The 16,674-nt window shown below is 52.4% G+C and overlaps 6 protein-coding genes across 6 annotated transcripts; 2 read left to right on the top strand and 4 right to left on the bottom strand.

Annotated features, from left to right (window-relative positions):
• Positions 1-1,107: 1,107 nt before the first annotated feature.
• utr2 (putative cell wall glucanase (Utr2)) lies at positions 1,108-2,506 on the bottom strand (the record flags this gene model as incomplete). Its single annotated transcript, XM_025722114.1, has 3 exons — positions 1,108-1,829; positions 1,885-2,322; positions 2,389-2,506. The coding sequence occupies 3 exons, from the start codon at positions 2,504-2,506 to the stop codon at positions 1,108-1,110; spliced, it is 1,278 nt and encodes a 425-aa protein (XP_025574937.1).
• A 3,952-nt stretch (positions 2,507-6,458) lies between these two features.
• On the top strand, positions 6,459-7,986 carry BO80DRAFT_407653 (uncharacterized protein). The gene is made up of 4 exons (XM_025717813.1): positions 6,459-6,558; positions 6,616-6,738; positions 6,803-7,595; positions 7,649-7,986. Exons 1-4 carry the CDS (start codon positions 6,490-6,492, stop codon positions 7,843-7,845), a joined length of 1,182 nt encoding a protein of 393 aa, XP_025574936.1. The 5' UTR covers positions 6,459-6,489; the 3' UTR covers positions 7,846-7,986.
• A 1,107-nt stretch (positions 7,987-9,093) lies between these two features.
• Positions 9,094-9,817, bottom strand: BO80DRAFT_356597 (peptide-methionine-S-sulfoxide reductase; the record flags this gene model as incomplete). Its single annotated transcript, XM_025715795.1, has 3 exons — positions 9,094-9,127; positions 9,197-9,515; positions 9,637-9,817. 3 exons carry the CDS (start codon positions 9,815-9,817, stop codon positions 9,094-9,096), a joined length of 534 nt encoding a protein of 177 aa, XP_025574935.1.
• A 463-nt stretch (positions 9,818-10,280) lies between these two features.
• BO80DRAFT_493872 (kinesin family protein) lies at positions 10,281-13,850 on the bottom strand. The gene is made up of 2 exons (XM_025723842.1): positions 13,427-13,850; positions 10,281-13,364 (listed from the first exon to the last, which is right to left on the bottom strand). Exons 1-2 carry the CDS (start codon positions 13,624-13,626, stop codon positions 10,565-10,567), a joined length of 3,000 nt encoding a protein of 999 aa, XP_025574934.1. The 5' UTR covers positions 13,627-13,850; the 3' UTR covers positions 10,281-10,564.
• A 434-nt stretch (positions 13,851-14,284) lies between these two features.
• On the bottom strand, positions 14,285-15,248 carry BO80DRAFT_382634 (uncharacterized protein). The gene is made up of 2 exons (XM_025716898.1): positions 15,171-15,248; positions 14,285-15,102 (listed from the first exon to the last, which is right to left on the bottom strand). The coding sequence occupies exons 1-2, from the start codon at positions 15,171-15,173 to the stop codon at positions 14,617-14,619; spliced, it is 489 nt and encodes a 162-aa protein (XP_025574933.1). The 5' UTR covers positions 15,174-15,248; the 3' UTR covers positions 14,285-14,616.
• Positions 15,249-15,414: 166 nt separating this feature from the next.
• BO80DRAFT_445325 (uncharacterized protein) lies at positions 15,415-16,097 on the top strand (the record flags this gene model as incomplete). Its single annotated transcript, XM_025721486.1, has 2 exons — positions 15,415-15,871; positions 15,940-16,097. The coding sequence occupies 2 exons, from the start codon at positions 15,415-15,417 to the stop codon at positions 16,095-16,097; spliced, it is 615 nt and encodes a 204-aa protein (XP_025574932.1).
• Between the last annotated feature and the right edge of the window lie 577 nt (positions 16,098-16,674).

The following is a 16,674-nucleotide window of genomic DNA, read 5'->3' as shown; positions in this document are numbered from 1 at the left end:
ACCAAGAACAAAATCACACCTCCCTCCACCCCTCACTTCTTATCATCACCACACTCCAAACAACCCCCATCCCTCACAACCTGCCACCCCCTTACATTTCCCCCCACGACAGGCGGACAATCCGGCGCCTCAAACGGCAAAAGATATTTCTCCCGCTCCACGGGATCATTAATGCGATTCAGTTGGTGATACATCGCACGACAGAACGCGAAGATCATGAATTCGTGGTGTTGGCATGGTGTATGCAAGAGGCCGATGTATTGGCACATGCTTCTGGTGTTGTTATCTTGTATTGATTTATTGGGTGACTTTTTTTTCGGTGTATTTTTGATGGAGGGGAGGAGGGGTTGATGGGTTCTGGGTATGGGCTTTTGGGGCTGGAGGGTCTCTGGTCTCTTGTTTTGGGATATGGGGTGCAGATAGATAGATGGTCAGCGTAGCACAGTAGGTTGGGGTTGGCTAGCGGAGGTAGAGTACGGAGTACAATGGGCTTGATTTGGGTCTTTGATGTTGTCCTAACGGAAGGGTAGGAAAGGATGTGTGTTTAGGATTCCTTTAACCAGACTGTATGAAACTTTCTTAGAACCGCACATTATCGACTGTTCTTTGTCCTTTGTCTTTATTCAGGCACTTGCGTTATAGGCTGAAACGGAGAAGGAAGAGTGCATATACGATTGCATAATGGATGTGTTTGCCTTGTCTCTAAACAAGTGAAAGAACATCAACGGTATTCAATCATCAAGCATGGTACAGAACAACTAATCCCATCCAAGGATCATCTAGCATCACAACAGGCCAATGTTCAATCAGCGGACACGTGCTTATCCAGCGGAGTGGGGTATTAGTATGTGTATTCAAGTCATTTCCATGACAGTAAAACGCAACCTCCCATGCGCGGTCATAAAAACCCATCAAGACATCCAATAGAAGAGAACAAAAAGTAAAGGTACAAGATCCGATCAAAGACGGGCGTTCGGAGCGCCAGGTATAGAACATGAAAACAGATTAAAAATGATAGGTCAAGTCGTCAAAGAATGGCGTGAACCGGTGGTCAAGCTATATGAATAAGAATATCCAAGAAAAGAAGATGGAGGCTGTCGAAGCTCCTCAGAGGGTGACCAGAACAACCACTGCGACCAAGGCAGCGAAGAATGAGCCTCTCATGACTCGCTCACCCTGGGAAGGGGCACCGCTCGATTCGCTCCCGCTGCTACCTTGGCTGAATCCAGAAGAGCTACTCGAGCTGCTGGTAGTGGTGTTGCTGCCGGTAGCTCCTGGAACGCTTCCTGATCCGCCGTGGTTCTCCGGGACTGTGCTGTTACTTCCAGTGCTGTTGGAACTGCTGGCACCAAGATTCATGTTGAGACCGGTGGCGCCAAAAGATGCCAGGACGGTGTCATTGTTGGTGATCTGAACCGATTGTTCGAGCCCGTCGGAGTTGGTGAAGATGTACGACTTGTTACCAGTCGAAACCGTGCCGTTCGGGGGGTCGTAGCATTCAACGGTGATCTCACCAAATGTAGCATAGTAGTAGCCCTTTTCTTGGATGTCCTGGCTATCCCAATCGATTTCGCCACCAGCCCACTCAATGGTGCCTGGTGCGTTGCTAGCTTGACCAGCTGGCCACAGCGACATCTGCATTCTCGATGGGCTCTGGGGGAACTGGTAGCGCTTGGCAGTCTCATTCCAAGTCGATTCCCTGGTCAGGGTCCGCTTGACCTGCCCGTCCACCGACCAGGTGATCGCATCTTGTGTCCAGTCGATCTCATAGTCATGCCACTCATCGAAGGTATCGCTGCCATTGACTGCATTCTTCTCTCCATTGTTGTCTGGAAAGGTGTTAGCGGCGTCATCTCCAGCACCCAACTCACAGGATTAACTTACAGTTGAGGACACCCTGCCAGTAGTAGTTGGTCTGAACATTCGCCAGATCCGAACCAATGAACTCAAAGTCGATCTCGTCCTTGACATCCGAAAGCAAGATAAAGGCTGTAACGACACCGGCACCACGACTGCTCTTAACCCTGCCGGAAATCTTGCCGTACCAGATGTAGTGGTTGTTGGCAAAGAGACTCCCCACAGTGTTTTTGGGCATGGTGAGGAGTAGATTGCCATCGTCCAGTTCGGGATAGCCACTGTACACCCAGTCGTATTCGGAGGCGTTTCCGAGATACTTGGTGTTCAGTGCCGCATTATCTAGATTGTCCCACGTGTAGGTCCTGCTCTGACACACCGGCTCACCGGTGCACGAGTCAAGAGAGAATGACGAGAGAGGATCACAACCACCAAGGCAGTAAGCCCCTGTGCCGCACTCACCATATTCTAGAATGAGCGTTAGTCAATGGCGTGATGCAACTTAGGGCTAGATTGAAAAAGGGACCGACGCACGAGAGCAGCAGGGATACTCTTCGGGACATTGAGAGCTAGTACTGCAGGTGGGGGCCGCGGCCCAGACAGAAGTGGCGGCTAATGAGGCCAAGAGGATCGATGAAGTATATCGCACCATTGTGACGGGTATTATTGTTGCAAGACCAAAGAGCTAGGAAGTAGAAGCCCGTAGAAGGATGGGGAGAAGGGCGGAAGATGTGCAGTAAGGGAACTACAGAGCGGAGACATTAGCTTATCAGCGACTATGGTCCCGGATTCACCGTCTCCTTTGTTGCCGGTGCCTGAGGCTGAGTGAATAAGGGACGTACCAAATTCCAGGCAGGTCTTCCGTGAACGATAAGGATAACGGTTTCTATATAAAGGACGGCGATAGGATGGAAACCGAGGGAGTCGACGAGCGGAATCCAATCAACGGGAGCGCCGATAAATGAGGGACCGCGGGCGACTGTAAATGTATGACCGCTGGAGAGATGGAGGAGAACGAGTGAAGAAAAGAGAAAGAAGAAGAGGAAGAAGAAACGATGGGATGGAACGAGTCCTGGTTGGGCCACGAGTACAGGAAGAGGAAGGTACCCAAACGGGGAGGCGAAAAGGAGAAGTCATATACTATATACCTCGCGGCTGCTCGGCGTGGAAGGAACGGTTCGATGCGAATGCAGTCCGGTGGGTGTGTGGTTCGCTGGATAGGCCCACCCGTAGTACAGTTCGCTGGGCTATACTGGTCCGGTAATTTCACTGGCCCCGTAATGCACGGCCTTGTACGTCGTATTCCTATTTCCTGTCGGAGAGAGGGTCCAGCAGCACGAGAACCTGACGAGTGTGCCCCGGGGAACTGCTACCCCTTTATCCCCAGAGCTGTTTACCATCCGATAGACAGCTCGTGAGACCCAGCTGAAGGGATCGGAGGAGCACGTTGATCGTGATGGGGATGGCATGTCGTTGGCCCGAAGACCTGGGTTCTCCGGCCCTCCCCCAGCGACCGCCGAATGTGCTGAATCCTGAGCCCTGAATCCTGATAAGGGCCCCGGGCCGGCACAGGGCCGTAAAGGAGTCGCCGTATTTACCCAGGCCGTACAGAGTACGAAAGAACGTTCCATGCAGGATCCGTTGTTCCTTCTGTTTCGGGACGCCTTGGGTGAGCAAATCCCTGATCGGCCGCGGGACCCTAGGCTCCAAGCAGAACTCCAAGGGCCAGCCGACAGACCCTGCCCCACCCCTCCAAAGTTAATTCCTCCGCGGCCTAAACTCTTATCGGCGGCGCCGCTTTAGGCCACCCAGCACCCCGAGCTAGACAGCCCACTAGTACCGAGTAGTGGTTGCACTAGCGCCTCCAGGCCCTGAAAGACAAAAAGTAATCTGTCTACCTTAACGAGTACGGGGTTAAAGACTTTCGGTAGTTGAGCTCTTTCTCACCAGTAGCTTCTCCCCTTTACCCTCCCCAGATCGCTGTCGCATCTCGTGCTCGCTGAATGGACAACCAAATATCCCGCCGAGCGACTTAGGCAGGTATCTACATAACCCAGGGTCGCTCCATGTGGTTCCAATGACTAAGTTCACAACAAACAACCCCGGTTGGTGCTCTCTTGGTCGCCCACCATGTCTTAGACCAATAGGCGCTTGCAGCCCGGAAAAAAAACCATATCGGTCCGACTAAACAGCCTACTCGAAGCACTTGTTCCACTTAACATCCGCCCACTGCGCCCACGATAAGACGAGCAAGACATTCCAATTAATCTGGTCGCGAACGGCCACTTTCGTCGGCCTTCCTCCGTACTAATTGATGACATGGGGTGGGTTAGATACGGGAGCGAAAGGACTTTCCGAGCTGGAGCTGCCGCAATCGTCTTGCGAGCATTGTTGTCACGCCGGCCGCGCACATGCCGGATGACCTCACCGGATGGTTCTGGGAACCTGTCCGAATCGGGCGGGGATTGGCTGTTTGATAGCAAGTAAACACCTCAGGAATTTCGGGTGGCACACGACAGCTGCGGGAAGGAGGGGGGGGAACTGAGCTCGTGGATTTCTGTCTTTGTCAGGGGCCAAGCGTTGGCAGAACCGAACCGAAAAAGTAAAAAGAAAACAAACCTCCCCCAGGGGGACGATATTTTTAGCAGGCGCCTTTGCCAGTGCCCCCGACAGCCGTGGAATGTGGCTCTGTCAACACCGTCGCATTGTTCCTCAATGATAACAATGATTTTCAATCTCATCTGGAACCAGAGCAGGAATACAATGGCCTGCCTCCGAGGCTCACGGCCCCGTCGATATCCACAATGACACCATATGTGTCAGCCATCAATTTCAAACGGCCCCGACTCACTGCTGGCTAACGAGTAATCAAAATCGGGGTCCCCTCATTTCGACGACCAACACATCTGAAACCGTGGAACGCAACCGGATAATCTACCCGATAATTCCATAAATAAATGCAGATTAATCATTATTGGGACCACGGAAACTCCGTGTCTTATCTGCTCGTCATCCTGACTCGACCGGTCTTAAAATTGAAGCGGGCGGATTGACATGGCACCCATCTCACCACCCCTCCATCTACTGAACCTTAATCCTCGCCAGGAGTCTCTCCCATTTGTGGACCCGGACACCACTGCAGGGGCAGTGGAACTTAAACTAGCAGCTCCAATTTCAAATCTACGAGAGCTCGGGGCACAGCGTGGACGGGTTTATGGGGTAGCAGTTCCTGGAATAGCCCTCTGTAGAAGTATGATATAGCCGATCACCAGCCCCGCTTGCTGCTAGGGAGATCAGGCGAATCGAGTGACAACAACAATAATAAGAAGAAGAAAAACAACAACAACAATGTCCTAGGAATTCGTATTGCTCCAAACCCATCACAATAACAACAGAGTTGCATACTTTCCCAGCAGATCAGCCTCCATCTGACGTATAGCCTCACTCCACTGTCCATTGAATGTTTATCATGCAAGGGGCCGCCTCAGTGCATGGAATTATGGGGTAATGGAGCGTTTTTAATGATCTGAAAAGACCTGCCTTAATCTTGATATGATTCTGATGTGATCCGGACATTATCATTGATTCTGACCTGTCTTCGTGGCGCACATCTTCAAGCCTCCATCCATGGCTTGATAGATCGGGGCTTAGCCTTGAATGCGGAGTCTTTTGTTGTTCTGCCCCCAAGGTTTTAGGAGATCATAAGGGAGGGGGTATGCGGGGTTCTACCTAAAATCCTCCCCTGGACGTCATGACAGCATTTCATGCTCCAAGAAGTAAGTCTAAATGCTGAGCCGATGCCTAACGTCGTACAGATTGCTAACAGCGTAGGACTGGGGAGTTTGGACCAAGCCTCCTCCAGGGACCACCCACGTCAGGCAATCTCCGACTGGTATCCCATGATGCTGTCCGTCCAAGTTGCCGGGTCTTACAGTCCCATCAACGGGAACGTGCGACATCTCTCTGGACAGCCGCCTGGACTAGCGTGACTGCTTGGTTTACCTCCACTTCTAGCCAAGCCTTTGGCCATGTCTTTCCCAGTAGCTGTGAATCCTGCTTGACGACTGGAATGGTTGTAGGCTTCCCCCAACGGGCCAGGCAGTAAAGATTCACGCAAATCAATGGCAATCCCGTTCGTTCTGTGTCCATCCACATGATCTGTTTCACTCCGCTGGACAGGCTCAACCCCTTCAAGCTCAGGTACAGAAGCCTATTCGGGTGGTGTAACCATCCCAGCCATTTCCCCCAAAGCGTCGGGTGCAGTTTCTCTGGCTGCTCTGTAACGCGCATGCCGGCCAGCACCCAGGCTTCAGGATGAGTGCCGGTCTGGTTGATAGTGCCGGTCATGGCTGGTACAGTACCGACAGGTCTGTCTAGGCACAGCCTGCTGCTTAGTCGACAAATGCCATCATGAACGTCATTTGTCTGGTTTGTTCTCCCAATTCACTTGCTCAGCCTGCACGGCCAGGTGAATGTCGCCAAATCTCTTCCCTTCTGTTGATTTCCCCCTCCTCTTCGCTTTCTCCTCCGGAAACTTTCTCTTGCTCTTTCCCACCACTCTGCCTGTTTAAACGACCCCTTTCCCTCAATCTCCCTTCACCAAGCGCTGCCAACCGTCTTCCCCCTGCTATCCAAATGAGGCCCTATTCCATCGATGGGGCCATGGCTGAGGCCCTCAGTCACTTGAATCTCATATCCTGTCATGTACGTGTTTCTGACCTTGCGAGCTCATGAACACGTCGAGTAAACTAACCCCAATAGTTTCGCGAGCATGGCCAGCACCAGGTTGCGAACGAGATCGGAAAACTCAGCATTATGATCGTCAACAAGTTCTCGGAGGGTATTGATCACATTTCTCCCAACGACTATGCTCTAGCCCAGGAGGTAAGCACTCAATCAGCCGGGGTGGGTGAGATACAAGACCGCAAGGACTAATCCGCAATAGCAGGATGGTGGCAACCAGAGTGCCCCCAACAAAGAGTTCCCTGCCCTCAACGCCTTTCCGAAGCAACCCATCGCGGCCCTGGCGGACAGATCGGAGAAGGAGAACGAAGCGGTCGGGACTGAGAGCCTTGCCGCCCGAAAGGTGTCCATGCATGATGGACGTCTCCTTTCTACTGGAAGCTGGGCTCAGGTCGCCGGTTCGTTCTCTGAAAACCGAGCCCCTCACCCCGACGCGGTGCAGTGCATGTCACCTCTGTCTTTGGTTTTGGGCTCGGTATCCAAACCCAGTCAGGTCAGTGATGATGAGGATGAGGCACGCGAGCCAGGAAATTCGGGAGTAGCGCTCCCTCCGGCCGTGCAGCCTGAGATTCCTGAAGCCAAGGCAGGAGTCATCCGTGTCTATGGGAAGATCACCCGGGACTTTATTCAGTATATCACCACCCGAATCCATGAAGGACCCTTGCAGGATATCCGGGTCGAGACCAATGGAAGGACCAGAGTAACCTTCCAGCACGCGGCTCAGGCCCTCGCTTTCCTGAAATCGAATCAGGAGATGGAGCGGATGCTGGGCTATGGACGCCTCGGAGACGGTTACCGTGTCGAGCTGATCGAGATCGTTGATTGGAATGAAGACCATCGTCGGATGAATCAGCCCATCCGGGAACGGCGTCGCCTCTCCTTTGCGAGGAAGAGGCTCTTTGCCGAAGGCATGTCGCCTGAGAAATGGAAGCAGGACGTCCGTACCCTGGCTGGACCTGGAAACATTGATTTCCTGTGGGTGTTCAACTCTGGAAATGGTAAGTGATGCCCTTGAATCTTGTGATCTCGACTGGACACTGATAGTCTGCAGCGACTGCAGTGTTTACGAGCACCATCGTTGCTCGTCGCGTGTTAGAACACTTCGAGACCTGGAAGAATGGCCGAAACGTCTACAGTGGCGTTTCGGTCACTTACTCCTCGGATCCATGCGAGAAGGAGTTGGTGCTGGTTCGCGAGACCAATCGCCCGGGCATGATCAGAAACTTTGTGAAGCGAACCATGCGGTAGCTGCATGTCCTTCTTGCCTGCCGATGGCCAGGCACTTGCTCACCTTCCAGGTAGCGCATTAATTTTCGATTATCTATGTTAACAGGACTTGGTGATTGCAAAGACAAGGGATGGCACAGGAAACGGTCAATAATGGAAAAGGAGAAATGAAAATGGGCGGCACGTCGGATGCCCGGGACAAGGGGCGTTGTATCCCTTTGCAAGTTGGAAATGTAGGAGACTATCCTAACTCCAGAGCAGTGGGATCGGCCTGGGGAGACATGCACGATCCCAACGGTGCCGGGGTCACTCGTACGATGCAGATTAATTGTTCATTTATGGAAATGTCAAAATTCTAGAACCGGCCTTGCCCATACACATTACCTATGTAATATCTAAGCATGGTCACTCGAGTATGATCAGATGTAATGAAGTCGACCATGTCTGCTATGCCAATCATCACCATGATCCTGAGACTATTCTGCGTATGAAGTAGGGTAGCCCATCCGCGAGCAGGCTTATGAAAAGTTAACCATACCAATCTACAAGCCTGTATATCCCAATCCCTAATATCCATCTTGTAACAATCTGCAAATCCCATCTTTCGAATTCACCAAGATTCATCCGGTTCTCCCTTTGGTACTTCATACACCCACCCGCTCCCTACCTTAATTTCCCGTAGTCCCTTGACTAACTCACTGAGTTATTCGTTATCTAAGCTTCCCTGCCTGCTAGATTCAACTCTAGACTGACAGATAGGTACTCACCTTCCCACTTCGGATATACTATGCACAGGGATAGAAACACCCCACTCACTGACTTACTCACTCTTCCCAAGAGCTTGATCACTATGTCGGTTCGAGAAATAAATTGCCTACAGCTTCACTAAAGTATGTGAAGAGATCATCATGGTGGTCATGGGCGTGGTGTAGTGGTGGTAGTGAGAATAAAGTGCCAAATAAGACATGAGGAAGTAACACAGTGGTAATGCAGGGATGTTGATTTGGCCTGCAGGGTATGTGGACGCATGGATGCAGCCTGATTGGGAAGATATGGCATAGCGTGGCATGGATGGGTGGGTTTGAAATCGCCGGCGTATCGTATACAGCCCATGCGTTCCGGGAAATTCATTATAAACCTATCGAAAAATACGCTATGTCCTCATTTGTAAATAAACAATGAATTGGATATATTTCGACTTCAACTACTCCATACCGATACAATCTCCCAATCTCCAAGAATACCATATTCCATATCTCACATCACATCCTACTCCGACAGCGGCGGAAACGACCTCACGAAACTGCACACCCACAGATCAGCATCCACCAAACACAAACAAAAAAGGGTAAAGAAGGAAAGATAAACATACTGAGCCGGACACTCATACCCCTCCGGGTTCTTATTCAAATACAACTGATGATACTCCTCTGCATCCCACCACTGACCAGCGGGCACGACGACCGTCGAAACGGGCTGCTTGAACCACTCCTGGCTGACCTTCTCCGTGACGTCGTGGGCGATCTTCTCCTGCTCGTCGCCGTGCGTGAAGATCACACTCCGGTATTGGGTGCCGACGTCCGGACCCTGGCGGTTGAGGGTCGTGGCGTCGTGCATCCGGTAGAAGAATTCGAGGAGCGAGCGGTAGCTGACGATTGAGGGGTCGTAGGTCATTTGGAGGGCTTCGGCGTCTGGATGGGTTGTTAGTGTCATTTCATTGGGGTGTTGGGGTCGGAGGTACTCCGAGGAAGGTACTGTTCTTCGAATTGTGGTATGGATGCATGGTCAGGGAGGGGGGTAGGAGGTACTCACGACCTGTATCACCGGTACACACAGCGCGGTACGACGGCGAGGCACTATGACCACCGCAGTAGCCGACCTTGGCTTCAAGCAGGCCCTTGCCGTTACCAAAATGCTTGCGGAAGAGGTGCTCGACGCCCCAGAAGCAGCCGGCGGCGACGGTGGCCGTTTGAGGGGTGGCGGTGGAGGACATGGCGCGGGTGGTGGTCGATGATGGGGAGGTGAGAGAGAGGAAAGGTGAGCTGGTCGAGAAGGGACGGAGAAGGCGTGAGAAGATGGGCGCCGCGAAGGCCATAGGCTTTTTTGCCGTATAACAGTACGTACTCGAATGCGGGCGTTGCTCCACCTCAAATTCGGTTCCGCGGGAGAGAGCGGCACCGGCAATTCGGCTGCAGAATGGATTCCTCCTGACCAGGTTGCGCGAGGCTTTTACTTCAGCGATAAATTGATGAGACGAAGAGATTCAATCACTCTTGCTCTATCTACACGCCACGCACCTCGCCGCGCGCCGTGGCAGGCGCGAATTTGTCATGGAAGGCGGGTTGTGGCGTCATCCCGCGCATGACATAATGCCGCCGCCGCCTTCTAGAAGCTTGTCCGAACATCTGCACGATAGCTTGACACTAGTCGCTACTAGTAGTAGTGGGGAAGGAAGTGCTGAAGAAGAATCATCCTGCTATTATACACGTTCCGGACTAATATATGCCATGAAAGAGTGAAACCATCAACATCGAAAGTAATGAAATTACGGGATCTTTCCAAATTCCAGATGAAGCACATCACAACCAGAAGCAGAGAAGCAGCAGAGCAGCAGACCGGATCCCAGATCGTGCGGTCTGCCTCCCTCCATAAAACGCACACACGTGGTATCCAGCCCCGAACACCGTCCCATGTACCAATACCCCAACAAAGAAAACAAAACATATGGGCGCATGTTCCACTACCGCAGGGCGAATCCACCACTGTAGAAGCTATCCGGGGGACTAGGCCCCGCCATCACACTCAGCCTCCGGGGCCGGATGTCGCCTCCAAAGGTCGTACGTCGGTGCGTGTTCTTCATGATTGGGAGCGTCCGAGGACCCAACACGGGGGGCTTGCTCTCGAGCTCCTTTTCGCTCTTGACCATCCGCCGGGCCTGGGATGCCGTAAACATGGTGTTCATCGTGTTGTTCTCCGTCGGAGAGCTACCATAAGTGGCGGAGGTCGGGCTGCGTCGGCGGTGGATGCGCAGCGCATTGGCCGAGCTTCCAACCCCGAATGATCCCCCCGAGATCCGCCTCATGGCGGAGGTGATCTTGATGGCATCGTCTTTGCTGGCCTTCCAGCTTGTCTTACTCTCGGCCGCTGGGCTGCCCGTGTAGCTGCCACTTGAGGTTCGGACCGCAATCCGAGATGGGCGCTCGACCGAAGTCCGGTTCAGAAAGCTGCTGCCCTCAATGTCGCGGAGAGGGGAGTTTCCGTTCTCGGACAGAGGAAGCGTGGTTGTTGGGGGTGGCGCTATGGGGGAGCTGCTGTTTTTTTTAGACAGGAATCCGGCCTTGAATCGACTGTTCTTCTGAATGTTGAGCGTCGGTTCGGGAACGGCCGAGATGGGGGGAGAGCCACTGGACGGGCTGAAGTTGCGGGTGGGCACCGGAATCCCGCGAGGAACAGGCGATGTGCGAGGCAGTTGCGACAGTTGCGGCTCAGGACTGTTCTCAGGTATGGTGGTAATTTGCGTCTTTTGGGGTGTCTTTTGGAACTCCGTCAATGTGCCCTCATGTTCGTCATCCTTCCATCTCACGCCTCGCTTGGTGGGCTTCGGTTGCGTCTTCTTCGGTGAGAAACTGACGCTCTTTCGACCAACGTTCAGTTTGCGACGGCGAGGGGATCCCTTCGTCGGCGAAGGCGGTGCTGCCGTGGGAGTCAAGATGGGTGCGATCATCGTTCGACTGGTAGGCACCGCAGTGGCTATACTGAGCCGCTTCTTTGGCTTCACGGGACTAGCCTTCATCGGACTTAGCGGCATAGATGGCATCTTACCATCTGGCTTCACGATACTGGAGGCCGTGGTGGAGCAGGAATTGAGCATCTTCGCGAGCATCTTCTTGCCCTGGTCGATGGCATCTTCTTCACTCATCTCCATGAGATTCTCGATCTCGGTCATCAGTTCAAACTGTGCCTGAAGAAGCAACTGCACCGTGGCCGCTTCGCCGGCCTTGTCCTGCTCTGCTACTGCCGCCAGAGCCTCGCGCTCGGCGTTCGCTCTTAGGAGTTCGGCCTCGCGAGACATATTGACAAAATCGTTGTTGTCGCTGATATCGAAATCTTGGAGTTGACGCACGGCGTGTTCCACTGCGGAGTTCATGCCGCGGTCCCATGTACTTCTCGCCAGCCGCTGATGGTAGTGTTGCCTGCTACTCTCCAGTTCAAGGAGGATTCCTTGGGCTGTCTTGCGGACTGCCTGCAGGTTCGACAGTGCGTCGTCGATTTCGCAACTTGCACAAACCTGGTCGAAAGCGGCGATCCACGAAGACAGCAATCCGATCCGGCGACTAATCTGCCTCTGTTTGATCATGTGGTTGGTCCTTTCCTGTCTCTCGGACAGCGAATGTTCGTACGCATTACGAATCCGCGACAGTCCTTCGCGGAGGACGGCATCTTTCTTTTCGGTCTGCTTCTTGTATTTGGCAAAGGCGACCTTCTCGTAATCCTTCTGCTTGGCTTTCAGTTCGTTGATCAAGGCCATCTGCTCATCAATCTTCACCAGGAAGTCCTTGACGTGACGGTTGACATTAAATACGTTTCGGGTGACCTTCGTCTGGATATTCTTCGCTCGATTGGCGTATCGCAGGGTATTTTGCGTCTCGTCGAAGTGCTGGCTTGATGGACTGACACAGACAATCATCACGGTCTTGCAATTACCGCCAAGCGCGAACTTGAGGAGACGCGTCAACTTCGAGTTTCGGTAGGGAACGTGGTTTCGCTTTCGAGGGTCACACAGTGCATTGATGCAGCTTCCCAGTGCCAGAAGGGATTTGTTGATGTTTGCACCTTCAAACAATCTCTCGCCTCGGTTTTTGGTCGCGCTGGCACGCTCGCTGCCCGCAAGGTCGATAATGCTGAGGGTCGCCATTGTATGGGGTTCGTTCACATCGGCGTTTCGATCTTTCTGGGCAATGTTGATTTGGAGGACGGCGTGCGACCGCGAGGAGGTAGCATTCGCCTCGGTCGGGGACATGGTCCGGCATTCATTGCCCCTCATGATCATATCCATGACCTGCTGCACATTCTGCGGGTGATGGCTGGACAGTCCAGACACCGAAACCGACTTGTTCGAGTCCTCCCGGAGCATCAGCCCGCCTTTGCTCCCTCCGGGAACCAGGAGATCCCGGATGGTCTCGTTGTAAATCTCGAGGTATGAAAGCGAAACCTCCGTCGCCTTCTCCCCAGACCGCTCGTCTATACGTTCAAATAACTCTTGCATCGTAAGGAAAATAATACCCGGCTGTTGCGCTGTGCCTGTAATGGTATGAGTCTTTCCACATCCGGTCGCACCATAGGCAAACACCGTGGCGTTATAGCCGTCGAGAACACTGTCGAGAAGGTTTCGGGTGGTCGATTCGTATACCTCTCCTTGCGAGGCATTTTGGTCGAAAATCCGGTCGAAAGCGAAGGTCTGGTCCTTGACGCGTTTGCCTTGGGGAACCACGCTCTTGGAGAACTTCTGGACAGGATTATCCTCTGGCGGGTCGAATACTCTGTTGGATATCACATTAGATCGTGCTAAGAGCCAAACAGCATGGAATGAATCTGGACTTACAGGCATCTGTCATCAATGACCTTGATGATAGAGCGAAGACCCTTCTGGTTGAGCTTTGGTGTCGGTACTCCAGCCAAGGACCCGTCACCGAGAAATAGCGGGCCATCTTCGCACTTGGAGAGCTGTGCGGCCTCCCGGATGGTGAACGGTCGGACTCTGACCGCAACGGTAATAGAAGATGAGTCACTAGTGGCGTCCATGGTGATTTCTAGGTGACAGCAGAGGCGCCACGTCCCTCTAGAGGAAAGCTATCGCGGAACGAGGATTCAACGCGGAGGGCGGCTATCCAGGGAGTCTGCGACGCCCTGTATCGTCGACAAGGCGAATTGGATTAGAAACAACAACACAAGAAGATAAGGATTGAGGTGTCGACCGTGAGAATGTTGACTGTGGACCTGTTTTTCCGTCGGCCCCAGAATCTCCCCTGTTGAGCGACGCTGAGGGACTAGTTCGAGCTTCCGCCTGACTGTTGACATTGGCTTGTTTTCCACCGCCTGTTGCTCCGAGCAACCACCCCGCGTGTTGATAACATAAACTGGCCGTGGCTGTAACGTTATCGCCGTGAGTGGCACCTACAACCCAACCCGGCATGTCAGTCTGCACGACACTCAGCTGACACCACCACGCACCATTGTTTCATGATTGGTCGATTGTTTATTGCAGTGATTGAAATGGTTGGATGCATGATTCATCGATTAATACTTTCCTTGCTTTTCGTCAGTGATAGGTACTACTCTTTACTACTGTATATCTAGCTCCGATAAAGAGCCAGAGTGTTATCGGCTTTAATCTATCTAGCTCATCTCCCTTGCTCCAACACAGCTAGCCACGGGAATATATATCCAGAGAGGATTCAGCCGTTACATAGTAATATCAAATTTGTCGACATTTTTCTCTAACAGAATAATCATGAATCTGGACTGAGACAACAGACCACGTGGGGCCCATTATGCAGTGTCATCTCATAGATAACAGGGTCTTCAACATTGCTGGAGCCCTGTATGACCCTGGCCGATGATAGAGCTTCAAATCCGTTCTACAGCCATCCACGCCATCATAATATAGTAGTCATAACAATTCTGCAAACGCCGCCTATTCATGCCTCGTATCAACCGTGCGCCAGCCCATGAAAGCCTTGCTGAACTCCACATCAAAAGAAAGACAACAAGATAAAGTCCCGACTAGACGCCTCAACTAATATCTTCTTCCTCGTCATCCAAGCTCGGGACGATGACATCCCATCCAGGATCATCCAGTTCAAGATCAATCATATCGTCTTCCTTTTCAGTCTCCTCAGCATCACCCTTGGGCTTCCGGAACCTGAAAGCGATCGGTTGTCCGTTCCGAATCTCCGCCGCTTGCAAGGTCAGAGCCCCGGTGCCTTTCTTTGCAGCTCCTCGTTTAGGGGCGTCATCATTATCAAACGCCGGCACCTCAACCTCCAGTCTTGTCCAACCCTTCTCCAAGTCATTCTTATCCACCGGAACACCAAACTCAATTTCCGATGGGTCTTCTGGGACCAGATCGCCGTTGATTTCCTGAAGGCCGCGGGATTGGAGGGCGCTGAGGAGGGATTCTTTTGTAGTGGCGATCGTCTCCGACGGCGGGAGCATGAGAAGCACGGTGGTCTTGTGCTTCTTGAACAAGAGAGTCCAACTTGATGGGTCGGGGTGAGACTATTGACGCATAACCTATTAGTGTAGTTCTAGATCTGAGCGCAGATAAAGATAATCGCCATAGTTACCATGATGTAGACGGAATATGGTATTGGTGGTTGATCAGTGAAGCTTTGGCGGGTCCTCGGAGCTTTTCGAAGAGGCGGAAGTCGGCGAACCGCTCAGGCGTTCCGACTTCACGCCAGTGATTTTATGCTCCCCGGAGAAGCTGACCACCACCACCACTGACCTCACAACATCGCTACACGGCTGCTCAATTTATAACAATAATCTTCTGTTTCTTCCGACTTCAATTGCAAGCACCTCTTCACCATGGATGATCAAGACCCACCCACCAGACATAACCAGGAGAACACGCTCCTATACAAGATCATCTACTGGGACAAATTCTTCGAATCGGACGCGCCCCCCCGACTCGGAATGGGCATCAAGAAACGTCTCAATTACGTGACCTTATCAGCCTTCTCTGCCGGTCTGGGTATCGGATATACCCACGGCAGCAAGATGCTGGCCTACCGGTTTCGAGCCGAAAACGCCCATCGCTTTCCTGAGTCGTCGCAGGGATGGTTCCAGTACCATAAGACGAAGAATTACGTGTCGTCGATCGGAGGTATCAAGGAGGGCTTTCGGATGGGAGCTAAGCTGGGTACTGGTGCCTTGTTGTTCTGTCTCTTTGAGGAGACGGTGGATTATGCCCGTCACGATCAGAGGGATTTCTTGTCTACGGTGACGGCCGGGTTGTCGTTTTCTGGAATCTACAGCTTGCTAGGTATGTTTTGTGTTTGTTGTGGGATTTTGGACATGGGCATAGGCTAATAGATGGGTGTTTTTTTTTAGGTCGACACGATGTTTACACCGCAGCTCGGACAGCGAGGCTGGGTCTGAAATTGAGCTTGGCTTATGGGTTGCTGCAAGATGCCCTAGAGAGCGCTAAGGGAAATCGACCTGCCTACGTTGATTTCATCCTGGGGAGCCGCCAGTCGAAGTCTGAATGAGAGCCTCGGAATTGACGGAGTACATGACAACCGTTTCCTCGATGTCTCTATGAAGCTTTCCCATTGATTGCTGTGGATATGGTGCTTGCTTCGCTCGGGAGAGCGCTCCAATACCCGGTCATCTTATCTCTGGACAGGTGCAACCGAGACCCCTGCAAGACTCATATTGAGGTAAGTTCTTGTAAGTTCTTGCTTTTCCTGGACCGGGTAGGATGTATACTGATTGCGAGTTATCAGGGTTGCTAGGGTAGTTGCACATCCTACCTCTCGATCTCTACTCTCCACTCTCCACTTTACGTATATGGGGCCCCCAACTCCCGCGCTCGCCCAGTGCTACTTCAACCGGAGAGTTGATACTCTGGATCGATCAGAAAGCCGGTGACGTCCTTATGCCTGGATTGCCGAAGAGCAGCAAATACGCCCGTAGTATGCACGGCGGCGGCGCCCGGTGATAAATGGAAAGGGTTAGCTGGATACCCTTGGGTGACGATGATTATGGAAGTTTGGAAAGGAGCACGTTCTACTCCTTTTCTTTTATCTCCCCACAGGCTATTGATACGCACAGACTACCTAGTCA

The sequence above is a fragment of the Aspergillus ibericus genome, assembly GCF_003184845.1.
Source record: "Aspergillus ibericus CBS 121593 unplaced genomic scaffold BO80scaffold_21, whole genome shotgun sequence".
In the NCBI taxonomy this organism is placed as follows: domain Eukaryota; kingdom Fungi; phylum Ascomycota; class Eurotiomycetes; order Eurotiales; family Aspergillaceae; genus Aspergillus; species Aspergillus ibericus.
The sequence above is the reverse complement of the archived record's forward strand: the minus strand, read 5'-3'. Positions and strand labels throughout refer to the sequence as shown.